The 25,446-nt window shown below is 43.2% G+C and overlaps 1 protein-coding gene across 1 annotated transcript in view; it reads left to right on the forward strand.

The window, feature by feature from the left end:
- Positions 1 to 1,517: 1,517 nt before the first annotated feature.
- DNAJC10 (DnaJ heat shock protein family (Hsp40) member C10) overlaps positions 1,518 to 25,446 on the forward strand; it is a 36,632-nt gene continuing 12,703 nt past the window's right edge. The window contains exons 1-15 of the mRNA XM_054971232.1: positions 1,518 to 1,543; positions 4,824 to 5,131; positions 6,291 to 6,456; positions 8,170 to 8,220; positions 10,600 to 10,682; positions 11,485 to 11,616; positions 12,344 to 12,437; positions 12,656 to 12,733; positions 14,235 to 14,278; positions 15,238 to 15,375; positions 18,386 to 18,475; positions 19,487 to 19,600; positions 20,776 to 20,890; positions 22,263 to 22,390; positions 24,530 to 24,646. Coding sequence (XP_054827207.1) covers positions 4,919 to 5,131; positions 6,291 to 6,456; positions 8,170 to 8,220; positions 10,600 to 10,682; positions 11,485 to 11,616; positions 12,344 to 12,437; positions 12,656 to 12,733; positions 14,235 to 14,278; positions 15,238 to 15,375; positions 18,386 to 18,475; positions 19,487 to 19,600; positions 20,776 to 20,890; positions 22,263 to 22,390; positions 24,530 to 24,646 — 1,563 coding nt within the window. The 5' untranslated portion in view covers positions 1,518 to 1,543; positions 4,824 to 4,918. The remainder of the gene's footprint in view (positions 1,544 to 4,823; positions 5,132 to 6,290; positions 6,457 to 8,169; positions 8,221 to 10,599; positions 10,683 to 11,484; positions 11,617 to 12,343; positions 12,438 to 12,655; positions 12,734 to 14,234; positions 14,279 to 15,237; positions 15,376 to 18,385; positions 18,476 to 19,486; positions 19,601 to 20,775; positions 20,891 to 22,262; positions 22,391 to 24,529; positions 24,647 to 25,446) is intronic.

Consider the following 25,446-nt stretch of genomic DNA (forward strand, 5'->3'; position numbering starts at 1 on the left):
TCATGGCTACTCCATGTGTGTGATGGTGAGATACAGAGATGCTCTCCTAAAAACAAATATGCAGACTTCAGAGAGGAAGGTGGAAAAGTAATGGCCATAATAATAACAATAACAGCATTCGATTTACATACCGCCCTTCCAGACAACTTAATGCCCACTCAGAGCGGTTTACAAAGTATGTTATTATTATCCCCACAACAAAACACCCTGTGAGGTGGGTGGGGCTGAGAGAGCTGTGACTAGCCCAAGGTAATCCAGCTGGCTTCAAGCAGAGGAGTGGGGAATCTAACCCGGTTCTCCAGATTAGAGTCCCGCACACTTAACCTCTACACCAAACTGGCTCTTAACTGACAACTGGACTACACTGGTTCCTTCTCAATGAGATACTTTCAGGTGGGAAGCCACGTTAGCCAGCAGTAGCAGCACAAGAGTTTAGTCCAGTATCTGACCAAGGGAGCTTTGACTCTCCAAAGCTCATACTCTGGAAATGCAGCTGGTCTCTAAGGTGCCACTGAAGTCAAATATTGCTGTGGTTCCCCATACAAGAACAGCCCCGTTTTTCCAAGCAGAAAGCACTAAGGCAAAAGCAGCTTACAAATGAGACAGGCTGCAAAATGATCCTGTGTCTGAGAAGCCAAGAAACCCAATTCCTTCACAACCATTCCTTTCAGCGTTCTCCCTTGCCACATTTAACAGCAGAGGGAAGGAAACAATAAATATTCCCTCCACAACTATAGTTTTAGGTGGGTAGCCATGTTCCTCTGCAGTAGAAAAGCAAGGTTTGAGTCCAGTGGCACTAGGGTTGCCAGCTCCAAGTTGGGAAATTCCTGGAGATTTGGGGGGGGGGGGTGAAACCTGGAGAAAGTGGGTTTTGGGGGGGGGGGAAGGACAGTGGCATGGCATAACTCCACAGAGTCCACCCCCTGAAGTAGCCATTTTCTCCAGGTGAACTGATCTCTGCGGCCTGGAGACCAGTCAGGTTGGCTACCCTAAGTGGCACCCTAGAGACCAACAAGATTTTCATGGTATGAGCTTTGGAGAGTCACAGCCCCCTTCTTCAGCTACTCTGCTCCATGTCTGAAGAACGGCGCTCTGGCTCTGGGAAGCTTCCCGCCTGAAAATCTTGTTCTTTTAGGGCCCCGCAATGCCCTCCACAACATTCACTCCTCAGCCGCGGGGCCAGGCCTGCCTCTCAGGGCCGGGCGGCAACGCCAAGCCGACCGGCGCGCTGCGCCCCTGCGCCTGGGAAGGGCGCTTTGGCCAGGCCGAGCGGAATGAGCTCAGCCAGCGGCCGAAAGCGCCTCCGCCCCGGGCCGCCTGCCGGAGCGCACCCCAGCGACTGGGCGGCAGGGACGGCGGCCACGTCAGCCTTGGCCCCTTCCCGCGGCCCCGCCCGCCGCCTCCGGTTCAGAGCCGGATCCGCGGCGCGCCTCTTCCCCTCGCCGCCACCCCAGCTTGCCCCGCGCGCCGGCGTCTTCTCCTCCTCCTCCAGCCAAGCCGGCTCCGGGCGCCAGCGGGAGGGAGCCACGCGCGCCGCCACCGGGTAAGAGGCCGCCGGCTGCTCCCTCGCCGGCCCACGCCGAGCGGCCTGCGGAGGAGAGGGCGGGCTGGCCGGGCAGGCGCGCCGCGCTCCTCTGCCCTGCCCTTCCGTGCGCCTCGCAACTTCAGGGGCTGCTTCGCCTTCTCTGTCGCCATCCTCTGCCTTCCCAGCCCAGCCTGGCCCGCCCAGCGGCCGCCTCCCTGGCAATCTCTGGCCCCCTTTGTGTTCAAAGAAAGGGACCCTCTCGCGGCGCCTCTTGGCTCGTCGTTTTCTCTCTCTGCCGACCTGAACGTCTGCAATCTCTCACTGGGAAGACCCTGGCTGAATTTCGGTTCTTTTGAAAGGGGGGTTCCGCATCTAAAACGCTTTATCATTCTTAAGGTTTTGACCTGATTCTGTGGGTGTCTCCATCCTCTTCCTGGGGTTACCAGCCTCCAGGTGGTGGCTGGAGATCTCCCGGAACTACAGCTGATCTCCAGGCCACAGAGAGCAGTTCCCTTGGAGCAAATAGATCCAGAGGAGTTAACCGTGTTAGTCTGTAGAAGCAAAATAGAAAAGAGCACCAGCAGCACCTTTAAGACTAACCAACTTTACTGTAGCATAAGCTTTCGAGAATCACAGGTCTCTTCATCAGATGCATGGAGGGTAAGAAGAAACTGGTTAGATATATAGGTGGTGAGGGCAGGGGGGGAGTAGATGCAATCAGTGGCTTCTGATAATGGGATCAGAACAAATGGCTGCTTTGGAGGGTGGACTCCAAGGCATTATACCCTGCAGAGGTCCCTCCCCAAACCTCATTCTTCCCCCAAATCTCCACGAAGATAGTTTCAGGTGAGTAGCCGTGTTGGTCTGTAGTAGAAGAGCAAGATTCAGATCCGGTAGCACCCTGGAAGTCTAGTTGAATTGCACTGCTGTAGGTTTTATTGTCTTTTTACCTTTTATATTGTATTTACTGATGTGATCCGCTCTGAGCCTGTTTGTGGGGAGAGCGGACTATAAATATAATTCAATAAATAAAGGTGCTGCTGGACCCAGATCTTGCTGCCCTCGTCTCCAGGAATTTCCCAACCTGGAGCTGGCAATGCTGCAGGTCTGTACTATGTGCGTTATGTAAATAGGTGGGTAGCCATGCCAGTCTACAGTAGAAGAGCAAGATTCGAATCCAGTTGTGCCTTAGAGACCAACTAGATTTCCAGGGTATGATACAGATATTGAAGGGAGCTTTGACTCTTGAGGACTCAAAGCCTGGGAATCTAGTTAGTCTATAAGGTGCAAGCGTGCTTGAATCCTGCTCTTCCATCTCTGAATATTTCTTCTTACTTCAGTTTTCAGTTGAGGTGCTTGGCCTTCCCCTCATTCTCCAGCTTCTTTTCCCTCAATTGTTTAATTTTTCTTCCCCCCAATCCTAAACAGGTTCTTCCTGCAACTCCTTTTCACCCAACTCTTGTTGCCTTACCGCTTTTTATAAAAAGACGTACGTCTTTTTATAACTTCTGGAAACTCAGTGACAAAAGGTAAAAAGAAGTGGTTGTTTTGTTCTGTGCGCAGAAAAGAGTGCTGCACATTGGTAAGTAGCTATACTTTGAGGGCACTGATTATTAATGTGTAGGAAACACTGTCCTAAAAGAAAAATGTTTGAGAGCCACTTCTCTGTGTAACAAAAGAACAAGCAACTATTCTGTTAGCCACACTGATGCAGGCAGATATCTTCTGGGTTTAAGCACAGACAAGTTTTGCAACTGATACACAAGTAAGAAAGTAGTAATGTGCCTGTTAACGGTTAGCTACCTTATTCTCTCGCTATTATTTCTTAACCCAGTTATCAGCAAGCTTTCCCCTCCCTGGTTTGACCTGTTCCACGTCTCTTTCCCCCATTTTCTAAGATTCTCATTGCTGCATCCTTACACCTGTGTTAAAGTATCATAAGAACCATATACACATCGGCATTACTGTGTTAATTTTTAACTCTTCTGCCAATGCTTACAATCTTACCATTCTTTTTCTTGACGTAGTGAACCTGGCGTGTCAACACAAAATCTAGATACTTTGCTGCGGCCTATAAACAACCAACAATATGAAAGTATCTGATTGAGATCAGCATTTGAAAGGGGAATTTTTAAAAAAGGCAGACCTACTTAAGACAGACTCTGTCCGTGTTTATTGTATTTATTGTGTTTACTGTGTTTGTGAATGTGTTTATTTGGAAATAATTCTCATTGAGAGTTGTTTCTAAGAAAATGTGTATAGGGATAGTAAAGAGTCCAGTAACACCTTTAAGACTAGCCAACTTTATTGCATGCATAAAGTTTATTGACGAAGAGAACTGTGGTTCTCGAAAGCTTATGCTACAATAAAGTTGGCTAGTCTTAAAGGTGCTACTAGACTCTTTACTATTTTGCAACTACAGACTAACATGGCTTACTCCTCTGGATCTGTTTATAAGAACAGCATTTCTTTTTGCCTAAATACACACAGGACATTGTGTTCCTGGATCTGCAGTGTAGTACCTGCATCATGTCAACTGACGGGATGTCTGGTTGGCAACCATATTCTAAAGTTATTTGCTGGCACAGTAATTGGATTTAATTAGAAGAGCAAGATTTGGGCCCCGAATCTTGCTCTTCTACTACAGACCAACATGGTTACCTACCTGAAACTGTCTTCATGGATTTAATTAGCATCTTACGTATGTATGTGCTGTATTTGTGTACCGTCAAGTCACAACTGACTTACGTCAACCCTAGCAAGAGGCTTCCAAGGCAATTGAGCAGCAGAGGTGGTTTGCCATTGCCTTCCTCTGTAGCATCTTCCTTGATGGTTCTCCATCCAAGTGGTGACCTAGCTTACCTTCCATGATCTAACTGCATTGGGCTATATCGTGCTGCCTTCCTTTCCAGTCAGCATCTTACACCTGCGTTGTTGTTTTTTACCCCAAGAGATTTTGAATTAAAAGGTGCGCTATTCACAGCTAAATCTCAGTACAGAATTCTTCGTCTGATAATCCAAGAACGGAGAGGCTGTTTCTTGTCTAGTAGGTGAAATTTCACTGGAGGAATCCGAATACATAAGAATGTAAGGCAGGTGATGCACTATAGGCAGAAAGGAAAAACCCATTTGCAGAGGGAAGGAATCATTAAACTAAAATAAACTCATGCAGGGAAATGAAAGCTTAATGAATTCTGATTTTTATTGCCTTCTTCATGACAGCTGATGTTTGTCTTTGAGGACACATTTACTGTTTTACATATAAACAACCCGAAAATTATTATTTTTTATTTTGCAGGTGGTGTTTCTGTGAGAAATAGATGAACATCAGTGGATTATGCCAGTGAAAAATCCTGTAGAGAGACTGTTCAGCTACAGATTTGCTTTCCTTAGATGCTTATAATGGAGCATTTCTTCACCAAAGGAAAATGCATCAAAGACTTCAAAAGAATCTTCTTTTTTTTACTTTTACTGTGTGTGATTTCCTTTATTTGTCCTGATCAAGACTACTATAGTTTACTTGGAATATCTAGAGAAGCAACAAGTAGAGAAATAAGACAGGCTTTCAAGAAGTTGGCATTAAAGTTGCATCCTGATAAAAATCAGGTAGGTTCCCTTGCTGAGAAAATGGTTCCGTGTGGCTGAGATACTGTAGATGCTGCAGATGAAACAGACGGTGTATCAGAATATAGTGATAACATGGGTTGGGATCCAACCAGCTTTTCCACTGGTGAAAAATGGAGGAAGGTGTGCTTTTTGTAGGAATGTGCAGTTTGGTTTGGTATTGAGCAAAATGTAGCTGATTCGGTAAAATCCGGGTATTCCGGATCAAAATAATTACAAAGCTTATTTGGGTGAGGCATAAGCTTTTGGTTGTGATGACAGCTAGGATTGTCATTTATTTCCATGCTACAACACTTTTGTTTTAACTTTTTAAAAAATCACAAGAAATTACGACGAGAACAGGATTAGGTTTTCTGGCAGCAATCGTTAGAAAATATGGTGATTAAAGTATAAAAACCTGCAGCCTGAAAAATAAGTCTGGCTGCTAAATTTTGGGGATGGCTCGTAAAGCAAAATAAAATTTGTCAAAACCTGGTTTAGAATAGGTCCCACTTTAAAAAGTTTTCCGATTACTTACTTCATTTCATATGCATCATTTCTGTGTCTTCTGTCTCCTTTTGTAATCATTCCTTTTCTTACGAGAAAGCATTGAGATAATCAGTATCTTTAGAGTATATAATTTGGGATGCACAGTGCATCTTGCCAGTTTTGTATTGTAGCTTGCCAGGTGTTTGAGAGCCTCAGGCAGGCAGAAGAAATGAGTGATTTACTGGCAGCGTGATGGGACACTCAGAATGGCAGATTGCCCGCATTCGGCTTGGTGCATCACAATTTGCACGTTCTCTGTTCCACAGTACTCTTAATTTACCCTATGCATCTGATGAAGAGAGCTGTGGCTCTCGAAAGCTTATGCTACAATAAAGTTGGTTAGTCTTAAAGGTGCTGCTGGACTCTGCTATTTTGCTACTGCAGTCTAACACGGCGAACTCCTCTGGATCTACATCCTTCATAGTTATCAAGCCAGTGAGGTGGTACAGGTAAGTCTGATGGGTCCTTTTAAAATGGATCCGGTGCTGAAGAACCAAATTATGCAGATTATTAAAGAGATCTTAATAGAATGATAGTCTCTAAGCCTTAGAGCCTCTTAAAACGTTAGGTTATAATGTTTTTTATATATCAAGGAAGACTTACTCTTTTCTAGAATGACCCAGAGGCACATGAAAACTTCTTGAAAATAAACCGCGCATATGAAGTATTAAAAGATGAAGATCTGCGGAAGAAGTACGACAAGTATGGCGAGAAAGGTCTAGAAGATCACCAGCAAGGAGGTCGATATGAAAGCTGGCACTATTATCGCTACGATTTTGGTAAGAGGAGTGCTTGTAACTTGTAAGTGAAGTAGAGTTAATGGTGTCCTGTTTTCCTTGTAGAGGACTAATGCAGCTTTTGAGGAAATGTGGTAGCCGCAATTCACAGATTTAACGTGGCTTGATCTCTCTGGTTTCCGTAAGCTTTGGTGCTCTTAACATTGTGTTGGATTGTGACCAGAGATCAGCACATGTACTCAGCATGCACTTGGCTTTCTTAATTAGTTTTGATCTTGAGAACAGGACATTCTTTGCTTCAGTATGTTAAGTGACTTTCTGGTTGCTGTCAGCATTGCACTTCGGTGACTTGCTTCAAGTAGCTTTTTAATAGTCATTTCTTTTATCAACTTCGGAAACTGGTTTTTTTTTTAATTAAGCTTTGCTGGCAACATGTGGAAGTACCTGATCCGTGAGGCTGTTTTGTCTGGCCAGTGAAAATACTTCCCATTCATCACTTCACTTATCTGTTCTAACTTCTTACCTCCCTCATCATCTATTATGTGTCACTGCTAATTTTGTAAATTTATGACAGGATTCACACCTAACCCTTCTACTGACCCGCACTGTGTATATAATCTGCCTTGAGTCTCAGGGTCGCACTACAAGTGACAAAGGACACTTGCCTGGCAAGTGAACAGACTCACGTGTATTCCTCCCTGTTCACTTGCCATTCACTTGTGCTCAATTTGATCAAGTGGAGAGCAAGTGAATGGCAAGTGAACTGGGAGGAATACACGTGAGTTTATTCACTTGCCAGGCAAGTGTCATTCGTCACTTGTAGTGCGACCCTAAGTGCCAAACTACAAGTGATGCCTGACACTAGTTGAACACTTGTCAGCTTCCCTCAAGTTTTGATGGGAAATGTAGATGTCCTGGTCTTGCAGCTTGGCTCTCCCAACTGCTGTCCAATGGACTTTTCAACTGTCACTTGTCCAACATTCCGCCAAGCTGCCTACATTTCCCATCAAAACTTGAGGGAAGCTGACAAGTGTCCAACTAGTGTCAGGCATCACTTGTAGTTTGGCTCTGAGACTCAAGGCGGATTACACAGTGGAGTCCCTAAATAGAAAACTATTTAGCCCATCTGGCTGCGTACAACTCTGTCCTCTGAGATGTGACATTCTAGCAAGGTATGAGTTGGCAAAACCATTTGTCTTCCCCACGTCTTCCATTTGCGTAATTAAGAGTTTGAGCGCTCAGTGCTTGGGGGATGGGTGCATCATTCTTGGTACTTGTCCTTGCTGCCAGGTAGAGATTTGCAGAGGGGGCTGCTGTGACATACAGACAGTGTAACCCATTGATTAGATTACTGTGCTGAATTCTAGGGTAGAGGGCATTTCTCCACTCTACATATTACCAAAAGTCATTGGGGATAAATACATACTTACTTTGTTTATATTCTGCCTTTCTCCGCATTGGGGATGTGAAGCAGCGTACATTGCTCTCCTCCGCTCTATTTTTTCCTCACAACCAGTGTGAGGTAGCTTAGGTGGACTGGTCCAAAGTCACCCAGCAAACTTCCACGGCAGAAAAAAGATTTGAACCTGAATCTCCCAGGTCATAGCCCAGCACTCTAACCACTACACCACACTCCTTCTCTGTAACAATACATTTCATCTTATACATGTGCCATGAAGTAGTAATTGATTCTTTGATACAAATATTACCTGAAGATTTTTTAAAAAGCTGATCTTGGTGGTTTTCTTTTGCTAGGGATTTATGATGACGATCCTGAAATCATAACACTGGACAGAGGAGAATTTGGTGAGTGGTTGCAGTTGTATGTCTGATTGAAACTTCGACTTCAGTGTTTTCCAAGTAGAGTCTTGCGCTTTGTAATCTTTATGTGGAAGTAGACATGCCAGAGATTGCAAACTGTCAGCCAGAGCCAAGTGCATATCAGGTGTTTAGAGGTAACATTAACCATAAAAATTTGTAGAGCAAAGTGATCTTTTCAACCTGAACAGAAAAGTAGCCACACCACCAGGAAGGAAAGAGTTACTTGCCTTCTAGTTCTCTGAATCCTGCAGATTGTATCTTAGCCTGATCACAAAAATTATCCCCTATTAGAAGGATTTGTTCTTCAGTCAAAGAACGGTTATTATGGTACAGTTAAAGGGGTTTTTTTCCTGGTTGGCGAAAATGTTTGCTGGTATGTGACCTGAATGGTCTTTTGATTCTCTCTAAAACTCAGGCTTCTTACAGTGCAATCCTAGGAACCCTTTTCCCGGGAGTAACCCCCATTGAATAGGCCTGAGTACCATTCTGAATAGACCTGCTTATTATTGCTCTGTTAGTTTTGTTCCTAGGGAAGCAACTTGCAGATACTAAGTGCTGATACTGTGTTTGCCCATTCCCTTTCATATTTGACCAGGGGATTTGCAACCTTTAATGTGTGTACTTAGTAAGATAACTGCACGCTTGTGCAAACAGTAAAACGCCACCCATTGCTGGCGTGTAAGGCTATATGCTTTTTTTTATCATTATGCCGTTTTATGTCCACCCTATGCAACATCCAATCTTGCAAAAATAATAATAGTCAAACTGTAGCAAAGAAAAATAGCCACAGAATAGCTCCTGTAATGCTTCAGTGTTGAAGCATTTGAGGATGATTTTTTCATTTATTTGCTACTTGTTTGATCTTTTACCTGTGAGCCGGAGTTTGAAGCCAGGTCTTCATCCATTCCAGTCTCTGTTCCACTCTACCATGCTGCTAAATGCACAAGTCAAACTAGCAGAATCATGGTCTGTCTCCTTCCCCTCCCTCCCTCCTCTTATTTCAAGTATGATCTAAAATCGCTTCTTTAAGATATGCGTTCAAAAGACGTGAGCAAAAAGGTATGAAAATATGTGGGAGTTTGGATGCAGAACTGGTCTCTGTTGCCGGGCAACAAGAAACCGAGAAGGCAGTTTCTTTCCCTGTATGCTCTTTAAGGTGGTATCTGGATCTATGAAATTATAGCTGTACAGCCCAGGGTACCCTGTGCTCTCCAATTCCTTTCCATTCCCTGCAAAACCAGCCTCAGTAGTCTGTTTATCAAATGAACTGGGAATCTCTTTTATGACTGTTTTTTCTTTGAAATATTGGACGCTGTGGCCGTGTTTGAGAAGCTGACTTCCCCAACGGTGCTTAGCTAGTGCTGTTAAAATAGCAGAGCACAAGGTTTTTTTTATCCATCACCAGGAAAGTCAGTAAAGTGGCATTTGGGTCAACCAGGTTGGCTTGCAGGCTTGGTAGACTGGGGAGAAGAGATAGTAAGCTGCTGTGACTAGAAGAGTGAAGCTATGGGGGGCAGCATTTGAAACACAAGGGGAGACACAGAGGAGCAGAAGTGAGCCAGCAGCAAGGACAGTAAGCCCCTGAAAGAGTGAAGCCGCACTGGAGGCACAAAGAGCAGGCCCTGTATCTCTCAGAATACTGGAGTCAAGAACATCTTTGTGCTGCCATTTTTTTATGGAATTCACCACAAGATGGTCAAATAACACCTATGCTACGCCAGCTGCACTGGTTACCAGTTGAGTACCGGGTCCAGTTCAAGGTTTTGGTGTTGACCTATAAAGCCCTATGCGGCCTGGGCCCAGCATATCTGCAGGACCGCCTCTCCCCAGAGGATGCTTCGTTCAACAAATAAACAACTATTGGTGGTCCCTGGCCCAAGGGAGGCCTGCCTGGCCTCGACCAGAGCCAGGGCCTTTTCGGTCCTGGCACCGACCTGGTAGAACTCTGTCTGAGGAAACCAGGGCCCAGCAGGATTTATTATCTTTCCGCTGGGCCTGTAAGTTAGAGATGTTCTGCCAGGCTAGGTGGAGGCTAGGTTGGGCCCCCACTGGCCAAACTAAAGATCTGTCCACCACACCACATAATGAGCCAGGGCTTTAAAGCAGTATTTTATCATCGCCATCTGAAGAGTAGCTGTACTGTATAAAGTTGTTTTAATGTTATTTGTATACTGTATTTATGTAAATTGAAATGTTGTGCTCCTCCCTGAGCCCGCCTGGCGGGGAGGGCAGACTAAAAATCAAATACAATAAAAATAAATAAATAATAACTTAAACGGCTTTTTTAAAAAATACCAAACAAAACCTGTCTCTTTTATCCTATCCTGCCTCCATAGCATAACTTTGAGCCTTCCTTTTCAATAGATGCTGCTGTTAATTCTGGAGAACTGTGGTTTATAAATTTCTATTCCCCCAGATGTTCGCATTGCCACGACTTAGCACCAACGGTAAGTATGAATCAGTGCCCTTGGAATATGTGATAGCTTCCTCCAAAGAGTCCTGTCAGATGCTTTTTTTTTTTTGCATGGAAAGGCCCTTAAGGGACTTCTGGGTATGAAAGAGCTCTTACCAGCCTCCTCTCATTCTGTACAAAGGCCCAACTAATTGCTTTAGGAAATTTGCCATCTTGCCTTCTCCTATGAAAGCTACAAGAAGCCGAAACAGAGATCCACCGATAATCTCTTAGGGCCGATAATGTTGCCTCTCCAAGGCAAAGACAAATTAGGGTGAGGGACAATATCATTTCACAAATACAACATGGGATTTTTAACCGCCAGCCATTCTTCTTGAGCCACCAAAGAGTAAGAATGTTAACAAGCTTTTTTCTCCTTTTATTTTTTTGTAAGACACTTTGGATTGGATCCAGTGGAAGTTTCCACTGATGGGAGTTGTCACCGATTGCCAACTCCTGCAACAGACCACTAACTCCACCCATGGTGTTCCTGGGGGTCCCCTGTCCCCAACAATAGCATTTTGAGGGAGGCATTTGGGGCTCTGGGGGGAGGGGGAAGCAGGGAAGTCCCACTCTGTTTACAGAAATCGGTTCCGTTAGCAGAAATGTTGTGTGGGATCCAACTGTTTGAGACTTTTTTTAAAAGTTGTAAAACTGCTCGTAGATATTGGTACTAAAACTCTACCTAATTTTCATGCTGAAGTGAAAGAGAATTGTATAGTCCTGTTCAATGTGTTCTAAGAAATAAGCAAGTGTTCATACCAAAAACCCCTTCCGAGTCTTTTTTTTTTTTTAAGTGGAGAGAATTTGCTAAAGAAATGGATGGATTAATACGCATCGGAGCTGTAAACTGTGGCGATAACAGAATGCTTTGCCGCCTCAAAGGAATTAATAGCTACCCGAGCCTGTATGTTTTTAAAACTGGAATGGTGAGTATGCAAATAGTAGTCCGAATCTAACATCCCTTTGGTACAGGGAATCTAGTGCAAACAGCATCCTTACTCATTATTATGCATTCAGGGACCAGGAGACGGTATACTTATACAGGAGACGGCACATCCTTAGGGCTGCTGTTTTGTATAGAACATTAATAAGGACACTCTTAAGCAGAAACGGTTTTACAAACTGTAGTTTTTTAATTTTATATTTCTTTTTAATGCCTCATTTTTAAAAATTGTGTGTTATTTGTAGTCCGCCTTTCTCACCGAGACTGAAGGCGAATTACATAGTGGAAGTCAGTACAGTCAGTTTCAAAGGCAGTTCCATAAACAATGTTATAGGGCCCATGAATGCAAATTTGAAAGGTTTAAAACCAGCAGAAATCCAATACAGAGTTGAAGAAATGTCAAAACGGCATAAGCAATTCTAAGACTGAATATAGAAACTACCCAGTAGGATCATAATTACAGCAACAGCCAGTTCATTAGTAAAGTCTACAATCCCTAATTTTCTGCTGGATAACAATGCTACATGGTTAAGATTTTAGCCGCTTAGGGATAGATTCCAGAATTTCTTGAGGTTTAATATGAAAGCTGTTTTTAGTTCAGACTAACATTTTGTATCATCTGAGCAGACAGGTTTGTACCTGGATAAAATAAATCTGTTAAGAATTGACTGGTACTTTGTTTTAAAATAATATATTTTCTCCCCTTCTAGAATCCAGCAAAATACTATGGGGACCGGTCAAAGGAGAGTTTAATGAGTTTTGCCATGCAGTTTGTTACGAGCACAGTGACAGAGCTATGGGCAGGTAATCGCTGTCAATTAATGTCAAGTTATCGTTCATTGGATCGAATACTAGGAAAAGTATAAACAAGCCCCATCTGTTCTGGTCTAATCTTCATCAAAATGAAGATAAAATTCCAGAATTGTGATGTCAAAGCAGTCTAAGAAGCAGTTTATTCAAAGCCAAGTTTCTTACCGACTGAAGATCGTAACAAATAGGTTTCTGTGTTTGTTTGTTTCTAGGGAATTTTGTCAACACTGTAGAAACTGCATTTGCTTCTGGTGTTGGCTGGTTAATCACCTTTTGCAGTGACGGTGGAGGTAAATGCATGCTTTTATACCTTCTAATCAGTTAACATTACAGAGAGAATTTAGTTACTCTGACATCCAAGTGTCAAACCTCCAAGGCGTTGACAATGGAAGATAAGACAGGAGAATATTGATTTGTTGTTGTTGTTGTTAGGAATGGCATAAAGACAAGAGCTGACATGATTTTTTCCTGTTAATACATTTAAAGCTATAAAATGAACTGAGGCCAGAACAGGAGCAGCGTGCCACTTTACACAAACATATCTTCTCATAGGGTGTTTGTTTGCTTTTCGAAAATGGTGTTAAAGCAGTAAGTTTTACGTTTGATAAGAAAATCAGTTTGGTGTCTATTTGACCCCCCCAAAAAACCTTTTCGGGTTGTTGTTTTTTACTGAGGACAGTTTTTTCCACTTGTCTTCAAAATTTCTAGGACTTTTACATCTCTCACTTGCTTCATATTGGGATAGAAACACACACATACTATTCCCTAAATAGAAAAGAGTGCAGTAACACCTTTAAGACTAACCAACTTTACTGTAGCATAAGCTTTCGAGAATCACAGCTCCCTTCGTCAGATGCAAGATGCTCTGATACTGTTCCCTGGGTTAGTTAATTCGGTTTTTTATTCGGCAAGGGTGGATTCTTTCCTGGATGCCACTGAAAATTCCCTTGCTGATCTGGAGAAGTGGTGAAAGGAGAAGTCTCCCCATCTGTGGGATTTTCAGGTGTACAATCTTGGCTGCTGCCAGTGGTGCAAGCCTAGGACTTTTGGGGGGAGCACTCACAAATTCCTGCGCAATGCGAATTTTTTTCTTACGGGATGAGTTATTTTGTGCCAAGATAGCATGGGGACCATTTGTGCTTGCACAGACTAAGGAACTTAGATTCTGTAAGTTTGCCCGTCAATGCAAGTCTATATGTTAACAAAGTCATAAATTAGGCACTTCCTGTTGTTAAAGCAGGTTTGACAGTGAAGTGCTGTGTATAATTTGAATTCCCCACCCCAGGAAGTTTACATTTTTAAACCCACTTGCCTTCAATTACATTTGTGCCAAACTGAATCTAGAGTGATTCCGCACACGTTGGATAATGCACTTCCAATCCCCTTTATAGATCTTTGGGAACAGATTTTTTTGTGGGCGGAACAAAAAATCCACCTCAAACGATTGATAAAGTGCATTGAAAGTGCATTATCCAACGTGTGCGGAATCATCTTATTTGTAATCCACCTTGAGACCAGTTGAGAATACATAAACCCAATTGTCATAATCTTGTATAGCAGAGTCCAGTAGTGCCTTTAAAACTAACCAACTTTATTGCAGCATTAGCTTTCGAGAGCCACAGCTCTCTTCGTCAGATGCATCATCTTTTATGTTGTGGAAATACTCCAAATGATTGATTGACCGTTTATATTGATAGAATGAAAATGTTCACCCCTGCATGCATTCATGCACAGACACACACACACACACAGAGCAGTGTTTCTCAGTAATTTATTCCTGTCTTTCTCTAGATTGTTTAACTTCTTGGACACGCCTTAAATTGGCTGGCATGTTGGTAAGAAGCATTTTATTTAATGATTTCTCAAACTGGGGGCACCGTTCTGCCATAGCAAAGCCCATCTGAGTCCAATTGAATTCAAGGGTAAAGAATAGGGTTTATACTGAGACAATCTTCATTATTGTATTAGTGGTCTCTTAGGAATTTCCTCCTTTGTTTAGTGTGTATTGGGGACCACTTTCCCTCGTTGTTATACATAAAGAATAGGGTTACCAATAACCTTTGCGTACCTCTGTGCCCTTAAGTTGCAACTGACTTACGGCAACCCCAACAAGGGGCTTTTGAGGCAAGTGAGAAGCTGAGGTGGTTAGCCATTGCCTTCCTCTGCAGAGTCTTCCTTGGTGCTCCCCCATCCAAGTACCAACCCTGCTTAGCTTTCTAGACCTTATGAGGTTGGGATTTACGATGCTGCCCTCCTTCCCCAACAACTTTTAATAGAGGATTATTGTATGGAAATGGGCAGGTAAACTTTTCATGGCATGAAGGTAAATATCACTTCTTGTATAGAACATCCAATATAACATCCTCTGTTAAAGGGGCAGGACACTTTTCCTCCAGACTGTTGGGAACCCAATTAGAGGGAGAATTAAAATAATTATGACAGACTTCAGTAGAACTTGAAAGGGCTTTAACTTTGGTTAGAGGAGACATATCGCTTTGAAATCTTTCTGAGGAAAAGATGACCTTGCAGGAAAAGATAGAACTGTTCTGTGATTTGTTGATACCCTCTAGCCACCAGGATGTGCATGAGATGTCACTTAGTAAAAAGTGTCCTGCCCGGGGCTTTTTTTCAGCTGGAACCAGGTGGAACGGCGGGGCCACCAGCCATGTGACCATTTTCTCTGAGGGCACCCCACTGAGTTCCACCACCTCTTTCCCCAGAAAAAAAGCCCTGGTCCTGCCTCCGTTTGGCTTTCCGTGTTTTTACTTCTTTTGTTGTTGTTGTCTTGCTACAGGAAGGCCTTGTCAATGTAGGCTGGATGGATTGTGCCACCCAGGGTGAGCTTTGTGATAATTTGGATATCTCATCTAGCACGACAGCATACTATCCACCTGGAGCCACCTTAACTCATAAAGAGAGAGGAGGTGTTTTGGTATGAGTTGTTTTACAATTGGTTTGCGTACATGTGCACTGATGGGGTGATGGTGTAGGAAGATGTGGACTATAAATGTTTCTTCTTTCCTAATAGATTTTGCCATTGCTCCTTTTCATCGTAATTCCTTATATGTAGGGAGTGAATGTACTGCATGTATTTTTTCCCCTGTATTATCATATCAACTAAAACCAGGGCTCATTTTGAGGGGGAACGCACAAGAACGCAGTTCCAGCAGTTACCCAAAGAGGTCACATGTCAGGTGGCCCCACCCACCTCTCGGCCATTTTGGGCCTGTTTCAGCCTGGATTGGGGCCAAAATGGCCCGGATCGGGCCTCTGATGGGTGGTAGATCACTCTCCTGTTCATCAGCGGCCTGATCTTGACCATTTGGGGCCCCTTTTCAGCCATTTTCAGTCCCTTTTTGCCATTTTGGGCCTAATTTTGGCCCTGAATGGCCAGGATTGGGTCCAAAACAGCCAGAATAGGTGATGTCAGGGGGTGTGGCATATGCAAATCAGTTATAATGATGACACACTTCTGGTGATGGCAAGAGGCGTGGCATATGCTAATGAGTTATGCTAATGAGTTCCTCCAGCTTGTTTTCTACGAAATGACCCCTAACTAAAACGCAGGTGTTTAGCAGCCCTTGAGGATTCCTCTTAATTGTACATACTTACTATAGACTGGGAGAGGGTAGACTGTGCTTCTGGGAGCTATTTGCTTTTTTAAAAAGAGCCTTGGCTACCAGACACACTGTCATCTCAGTGGGAAGAGCTATCCATATAACAACAACAACGCCTGCATTTATATACTGCTCTTCTAGACAGATTAGTGCCCCAACCAGAGCAGAGAACAAGTTAGTGTTATTATTATCCCCACAATGCAGCTGGGGAGCTGGGCTGAGAGGAGTGGTTTACCCAAGGTCACCTACTGAGTTCATGGCAGCAGTGATATTTTTTAAATAATAATTTATTAGGTAATCATTTTATGTCTAAAATAGCAAGCATTTTAAAAGAGTTAAATTTTAAAAATGTGTAAATCCTACAAGGTGCAAAATTTTAAACATTTCTCAACAAGCTGTTCAGAAAGAAATTCAGTGTTAGCCAATATACATACATACCCACTTAGAATTATAAATCTTACCAATCAAAACTTAAAATAACTGGTTCATATTCAATAAAATGAAAATTAAAAAGAAAAAAAACCTTAAAATAATACTAACAGTTCTATTACTTAACTTTAAAGCACCCCACAAGTTATAGGAAAGGTATTTCACAAAAGACTAACAAATATTTTAACATTGCATGAAAGTCAGTGGCTTACCCAAGGCCAACTACTGAGCTCATGGGAGTAGTGGCAGTAGTGGGATTTGAACCAGTAGAGCGCTGATTTGCAACCATACCACTTAACCGCTGTGCTACAGCAGCTCCCTGGATGCTGTATAAAATGGTGACTTGTATAAAAATTACAGTGTTTGGAGCAGATCTGCAGTGCTTCGGTGGGGAAAACCATCACCCCAAACTGTAAATTGCCCTCTAACAGAAGAATATACAGTTACCTCTGTGAGTTTATGCAGGGGAAAGAGTAAGTCAACAGCTTCCTCCTTTCCCATCCACAACAAAGGTGTGCATGTAGAGAGATGGGGAAAGTTGCTGGTGCTGCTGTTTTCCCATTTGGAGCCCCACCTTCTCCTTTGCCCTAAAAAGAAAGAGGGGAGAGCCTTCTGTGGTGGCCTCAAAGGGAAGAATAAGCAAGTTATTAGAGCAGCACAGGAGGAGAGGCAGAAAGCTCCTTCTAATTGCTTGGAGAGTGACTGGGCACTCGAGAGTGGCCTGTGTTAGGCAGGGGGTAATTTACCATCCCACCTCTCCACTTTGATGAAGTGGATCTGTATCCATGGCTTGCATCGTACAAGATCTGGAAACAGTTCTTGTAGAGCGGGACTTTCCTGCTTCTCCCCTCCCACTGTAGCCCATTGGGGACAGCCCAGAGGACAAGCGGTGAATCTGCATTGGGAGGGGAGAATTGGTGGGATGCTGTCCCTCCCCTAAGATGGAAGTGCCCATCTGTTGTAAGAAACAGAGGTAGGATAGTGTGCCGATCGGGTTGCCAGCCTCCAGGTGGTGGCTGGAGATGACCTGGAATTACAACTGCTGTCCAGACCATAGAGTATCGTTCCCCTGGAGAAAATCACTGCTTAGGAGGGTGGAATCTATGTAAGTTATTGTTGTTACCATAGGCCATAACATTCCAGCATCTGCACCAACAGATAACAGTATGCCACAACAGAAGGGCTAAAGGGTGGAATCTATGGCATTGTACCCTACTGAGGTCCCTTCCCACATCAAACCCCGCCTTCTTCAGGCTCCACCCCCCAAATCTCCAGGAATTTCCCAACCTGGAGCTGGCATCCCTATGCACCAATGTCTCTTAAGGAAAAGCGTTCTGTGGTCTTAAAAGATAGAAAGCAATTTGCTTCAGATACATAGCTTCTCACTCTTCTTTTAAAAAAACTTTAAAGAGGCATGGGATGTATTACAGTGAAGGACAGTGCTGGGGGTGGACTTCTGACTAACAAAAGCAAATGCTACTTTAAGGGTTTATTTGTGACAAACACCTTATGAAACCTCCTATGGGTTTTCATGACGATCTTGTGTATGGTGCGTGGAACCTTTCGAGAAAACCGATGGCAAGAAAGTGGAACGTACATATGCTAGAATGCCTCCCGTTAGCACCCCCCCCTCTCACCCGGTCTCCTTCCAGGCAGCGCCTGCGCTGCTTTGAAGAATAGGCAAGTGTCAGGATGAATGAGCAGCACACAAGGGGAACAGAACCCCTGCTGTTCTGGCTCGCGCATTGTTCTCTTTCACCTTCCTGAGCCACTCCTGGTAGTGCGGTGGCTATGTCCTGAATCGCTTTAGTGGCTTTCAAAAGCGAGTATAAATAAATGAATGTACCGTGTAACTGCATAAAACTCAAAACTGTATATTCCCACCCACCCCCCCAGTTCCTGAATTCTTTGGACGCGCGAGAGATATATCTGGAAGTCATGCAGCACCTTCCAGACTTTGAAATGATCCCTGCAGCCACTTTAAAGGTAAAGACGGGAAAATGTTTAAATGAGAATTCTCATCTTGATTCTGAAGCGTGACACATTCCGCTGGAATACTTGCAGGTCACGGCATAGTTTGGTTTTTTTTTTTCCTCTATTGATCAGCAAATGTGAGTTGCATTAGAGTCACGGATTTGATTGAAATTTCGCAGTCATTGTTATGTATAGAAATGTGAGGTCTTGAACCCAGGTCTTGCCAATCCCGGTTAGCAGTTTAATTGATCCAGCACACTGGCTCTCAATGCATACGGTGTACCAAATTCTTGGAACTCTCTCCCATATGAGGCCTGCCTAGCCCAGTTACTTGGAATCGTCCAGAAAATGGCAAGCCCATTTTAGCCTACAAAACTGATGGAGTGGTGGCAATATGTAATGTGCTAATTTTATGCCGTTTTATGGATTACAAAAGAGGGTTTATTTTTGGCTTTGTGATTATGCTTTTTAGATGTGTATTTTGTAATCCAGTACTAAATATGTGTATAGGAGTACTGCAGGATTGAGAATTTTTGTTGAACAGGATTTTTACCTAGTCATGGAGTTGTATGCCTCCTGAGATATGTGGGTATGTGTATCCATTGGGTGGATATCGTCACAAATTTTCTCTAAAGGTCTTCTCACTCAAAACATGGGAATATGGATTCCTTGGCAAAATATACCAACTTTTTCTACAAGGCCAATTAAGATGAGGTTCAATTATTGGGATTTGAACAAGGAAAAGGTTCTTCGGATTTTTCTACCCAAAGAAAGGAGGAAAGTTCATCAGAAGGAAAAGTTGTAGATAACAATATATTCACAGTCCAGGAGATTTTTGAAGTGCACTGAGAATTTTACATTCAGTTTCTTCTTTTTGGATTTGTCTAGCTTCTTATTTGATTTCTGGGTAGAAGATAGTTGTATCAGAACCCTGAGCCATGAAACACAGTGTTGTTGTTTTTCTCACGGATGTGAATAAAATCCTAGATTTTTGACAACTTGTTAATACTTTCCTTTTGGAAGGACCACGTGGCCCATCATCGATGGCTGATATTCTTCCTGTTCGGTGAGAGTGGCAAGTCGAATGACCATGACTTCAAGAAGCTAAGTTCTCTACTTAAAGCTGAACACATTCAGGTAAGAATGAGAGAAAGTAGAAAAATTGAGGCTTCAGGGCTATTTGTTGTTGTTGTTTTTTAATCTACCTTGAGAAGGCATTATTAAAAGCCGCTCTGATTTGGAGGGGGAACAACATCAACAAAGACCCCGGAAGTTTTGAAGACGTTTTTTCTAACGCGATTGTTACTTTCTTCCTACTTGTGTACGCTTTCGCTTCTGGCTGCGATTCTGCAGTCATTGCTGTCTGGAACGTGCTTTGAACGGGAGGACAGTGAGGCAGGAGTAAGCCTTGCTTTGGCCATCTTCTCCCATGTTGCTTCCCTGCAATTGTTTAACCTTCCAGTTGGGAGGTGTGGGGTGCAGGATGCGTAGGTGTGTATGCACGGAGCTGTCGTCGGCAACAGCAGGAGGGCGACCACCTTCCATTTTCCACCTGGGGATGCATCCGGGGGAATTTACTAATTGCTTCTCCTGGACTTCCTCTTGAAATGTCATAGCTACATCAGAGCCTGTGCTTTCTCCTCCATCATTGTACAGATATTATAGTTTCCTTCCTACAAAGCTGCATAAAATCTGTCGGCTTATGTAGACACGCTCCATCTGGGTAGTTCAGCATTCCTAAAGATGGCATGTTAATTACTTGCGCTTTAATTCAGGAAGGTTCCATGTACGTGTTCGGCTTTCTGCTGGTTTTCAAATTTCCAGCTACCGTACCCTGTTGTATCTGCTTTCCTTGAATGTCCTAACTGTCGATCATGTTGTATTTTTGCTCAGTGAATTTCCTGGCTGTTGATTATATTGTATTTAAATCAGTGAAAAAGGCAGACAAAAACAACAACAACGTTTTTTAAAAGTCCTTGTACTTGAGTCCTCATTTCTAGGCCAGCGGCATATTCGACTTGTTTTCTGAAATGAAATTAGAAAAACTTGGATAGTATGATTATGATTACTGTGAGTATATTGGGGTGGATCCTCCAATGACTCTTCGTCCAACTCGTGGCATATCCCCAGAAGAAACCTTCAGTCTGTGGTCAATGGGGTGGCACAACAAGTGTAGGGTTTCATCTGACTACCAGTCCAGTCCTAAACAGAGATTTAAGTTTAGGATTGTGCTGCAGTTTGCTTCTATTCATGGCAAGTTTACAGCTAGTTCTACTGGGATTGTATGAAATTAATAGACGTTTCTTTCATAGGTGGGTAGGTTTGACTGCCTGACAGCACCCAACGTCTGTAACGACCTGTACGTTTATCAGCCGTGTGCAGTGGTCTTTAAAGGAAGGGGACTGGATGACTACGAAATTCATCATGGTAAGATAAACTTTTGCATCTTTTCAGATCTTTGCGGGGCTTGCCGCGTGTTCTTTCTTGCCGGGGCAGATTACAGGATACATGGAAAGATGCTTGTAACAAGGCTTCCATATTTTTTTTCTTTTGAAGGAAAACAGCTTCAGTAGTTGTGCTTTTGAGAAGGGCGTAGGGAAGGGAGGAATGTTTAATTTGCTATAATCTTTTGCCCTGCAAACTTTTTCCCACTTAAAAACCACACAAATGCAAACATCTTTCTAACCCCCTCTAGGCATAAAATGCTCTCATCTCTATCCTTTTGTCACAATGTGGGGGAGGCTGGAATCGCGGGGGTGGATTTTGAGTTGGGAAAATAGCCAGTAAGGTCATATCTGTCAGTGATTATGAAGTGGAACCCCAGATATTGCGACAATCCACGTTCGAGCACCTGTTCAAAGGTTACTATAAGAAACCTTTGCAAATGAGGAAATATGAGTTGCTTGCTTCTGTACTGATGTTCATTCTATTATAATAATAAAAATAACAACATTCGATATATATACCGCCTTTCAGGACAACTTAACATCCATCAGAGTGGTTTACAAAGTGTATTATTATCTTCACAACAATCACCCTGTGAGGTGGGTGGGGTTGAGAGAGCTCTGAGAGAGCTGTGACTGACCCAAGATTACCCAGCTGGCTTAAAGTGGAGGAGTGGGGAATCAAATCCGGCTCTCCAGATTAGAGTCCTGCCATCATTGTCTCTCCACTTAACCTGCCTCACAGGCAGGGCCGGCGTATCCATAGAGGCAGGTCCATCAGCCACCTTGAGCACTGAGACACTGGAGGGGGGGCTGGGGGCACATGCCACAGAGCTGGCGGCAGCAGCATTGGGAGGGCTGGAAAGCAACCCACACGCCACCCCAGCTGTCTGCCGTGCCTGGCCCGCAGCTGCTGCAGCCACCCTGCCCTCCCGTTCAGCTGCCCCGTGCTACCGCCGCCAGCACACGCTCCTGGCCAGGCACAGCAGCTTCAAGCCAGGAGCAGCAGGCGGCTGGGGCGGCACGCGGACCAACCGAACGGAATGGCTGGGAGGATGCATGCATGCCGTCCCAGCTGCCTGCCATGTGACATCATCATGCAGTCCAGGCACATGTGCGTGTGTGCGCAGGGACAGCAACAGTGCTGAAGCTGCCCCCAGCCTCAGGCACCAGAAAACCTGGCACCGGGGCCTGCTCACAGGGTTGTTGTGCAAATGAAATGGAGGGCTGTAAGCTGCTTTGGGGAGAAAAGCAGGATATAAATATCCAAATAAATAAAAGTGTAAGTTCTGAATGAGAAAACAATAGCACTGCCACGCCAAACATCAATGAAATTATTTTTTTTTCCTTTGTAGGGAAGAAGATTCTGTATGATATTTTGGCTTTTGCCAAGGAGAGTGTGAACTCCCATGTCATCACTCTTGGGCCTCAGAATTTTCCCGGCAAAGAGAAGGAGCCTTGGCTTGTGGACTTCTTCGCACCTGTAACTATTGCACAGCTATTTCCATTTTTTTAATATTGTTTAAATGCATTGCTACATATTTTATTGAGGTACTCTCAAGTCAATTGTAGTAGGCCACACAGTAATATATCGGACTGTAGTTATGGTGCATTCTACACTGCACTGTTTTAGAAGAGTTACCCATTAAGCCAGTTGTGCTTTGAATGCCTTGCCCCAAAACCAGCTGTTCCCATGATTCCTGACAGACATCTGTTCCGTTCCTTGAAACACTCCCAAGGAGGAGGCTGCAGTCTCTCCTTAAGGCATTGCTGAACAGCTCAAAGGGTTGAGAAAGTCATCCTGAGCCCATTTGTGGGGAGGGCGGGATATAAGTCAAATCAAATCAATAAATAATAAATCCTGACATTTGTTTCCCCAGCAGTCATCACAATGGCTGCTTGGACTATAATAGAATGTGTAAGCATCTTTATAGCCATATTTATATCCATTTCAGACCGAAAATGACTTGTAGCCCTCTAAATAGCTTGGTTCAGTTGTAGTCTAATATTAAACCATGCTTTTGCACCAACCCTGACTTGGATGGCCCAGATGAGCCCAGTCTTGTCAGATCTCAGAAATTAAACAGGTTAGTACTTGGATGAAAGACCACCAAGGAAGTCCAGGATCACATTGCAGAGGCAGGCAATGGTTAACTACCGCCGTTTGTCTCTTGCCTTGAAAATCCTATGGGGTTGACATAAGTCTGCTGCAATTGGATGGCACGTTACACGCATGTGGTTGATGTGATTGTCTGAATGCAGGCCACTCTGCTCCATCCATCAAGCCAGGATCTGAAGTTGGTTTCTTAACACAGACTGAAGTATGGCTTTGTGTGACACATGTACACAGACAATCTGGCTTAATCATAGGTTGTTCCACAGCATCACCTTCCCCAATGAAACCAAAGTTTGTTGAGGTAAACCAGAATTTGAACGATCATCTTCAGTTTTGTGACATTTATATCTTGCTTTTCTCCAGAGGGTGGACTCAAACCTGTGAGCTAAATTTCAGTCTCACAAAAAGAAACGATGGTTCTGTGTGGCAGCTGTTAATTTTTAAAGGGTGTGGTGTGTGTTTTTTTTACTTTCATAATTTTTATTGAGATTTTGCCAAATACAACTGTTAGATTTACAAATATTTTTCCATAAACATATTTACAAAATATTCTATTATATAACAAATTTTCTTAATATATAGAACATTACAATATATAATGTTAAATATTTCACTCAAAGTTGTTAATGAGTAAAGGGTGGTAGGCGTAGATTGAAGATTATTTTCTATGTATTCAAAAAAAAGGATACCACTTTTCCAAAAAAATCTGTGGTGTTGTCAGACTGTGGATGACAGGATATGGCAGGTAGACTCCTGTATCATTTCAGCAAGACACAGGTCCTTGGTTGAATGACTTTTATTCAGAAAATCAGCCTTTTCCCATATACACAGGTCCATAGGAGTACATGGAAGTAAAATGCATATGAGCATGACGACTTCCCATTGAAAGGAATAAGTTTCAAAGCAGTTACTGAACTATATACTCACACAACCCCCTCCCTCCTAAACCACAAGCCCAGAAGCAGCCTGGGAAACATCTTCAGAGTTCATACACTAGGCAGGCAAGGTACTGAGAACTGCAACATTTCAGACACCCAAGGTCAGTTCAGAGAACATCAACAGGAGAGATTGTCCACAGCCCTGCCATCTGCAGGGTTATGCCGTGAGAGGGAGAAAACGAAAGTGATTCCCAAAGCTATGGACCCAACCCGAAACATACGTATCAGTTACCACATTAGACCAGTACTGACAATACTGAGTTAACTCCATAAACAGTCTGAGAATCCATTAGAATCCTAATAACAGGAAACCCTACAACAGGAACAGGAAATTGGGTTACACCAGGATTATGATTACAATAACTGGCAGTAGAACCTAATTGAATTATAACTGGCATTTAAGCATCAGAACTAACATTGGCATGGATGAATGGGTACAATCAAACATGACAGTTGTTAGGATAATGTTCAGCTTGGTGTATCTTGTCATTTATTTTTTCTATAATAAAGTGATTTCAGGGTGTGGTTTGTTTTAATTAACCAGATATTTTATTGTTTGTTCATTTAGTGGTGCCCTCCCTGTCGAGCTTTACTGCCTGAACTAAGAAAAGCATCAAAGCAACTGTACGGTCAGCTGAAATTTGGGACATTGGACTGCACAGTTCACGAAGGGATTTGCAACATGGTAAACTTCAAGTAGGATTTGTTTTCTTCAGTCCTAGATCTTTGTCCCACCAAAACACGGTCTTGCACAATGATGGTGCAGTCAGAATGATGACGTTAAACCTGTACAAACCGCTGTTTGTAGATTCTGCAAACTTGGAGATTCTGTGCATTACAAACTGCTTAGTTTGTAATTAAGAAGTGGGCACAGAATTGAAGTGGTTGGAGGAGGAGTATAGCGGTCATGTATAGAAAGATAAATACGGCTTTTTCTGAATGCTCGATTTTCAGATCCTGGGTTAGATCCAATTATCTTCTTCATAGGCAAGAAGGGGAGGAGGGAGATCATTCTTTTTGACCACCACAAAGGGTATGCTGGAGATCATGGGAGCTGAATGAACATTGGTAGGATAAGAAGCTGTAGTAAGAAAGGACATTAAGCAAGATAAAGAGAAAAAGCTGGATCTAGCCCTCTATTAACAACACTGTCTGTCTCTCTAGTTTTTGTTAAGAACCCAGAATTTGAAACCTAGTAAACTTTAAGTATACCCTTTTTTAACAGTCCGTTTTTGTCCAGCTGCCTGTCCCAAAAGCTTAAGACACTTTTCAGTAATTAGTTTCTAACATGTCAGGGTTTTCCCCCCTAGTTATTTAGAATAAAATATCTTTTATTTGACTTGCGGCACACACAAGTATCCAAAACAGAGAACTGCAATTTCAAAGTACTTGATGATGTGTCAGAAAACGATTGAAACTCAAGTGAAATCATTGCTAGTTTTTTGTAAAGGTTCATCTTCCTCATCATCGTCTTCTTCCTCCTTT

The sequence above is a fragment of the Eublepharis macularius genome, chromosome 2 (assembly GCF_028583425.1).
Source record: "Eublepharis macularius isolate TG4126 chromosome 2, MPM_Emac_v1.0, whole genome shotgun sequence".
NCBI lineage: Eukaryota > Metazoa > Chordata > Lepidosauria > Squamata > Eublepharidae > Eublepharis > Eublepharis macularius.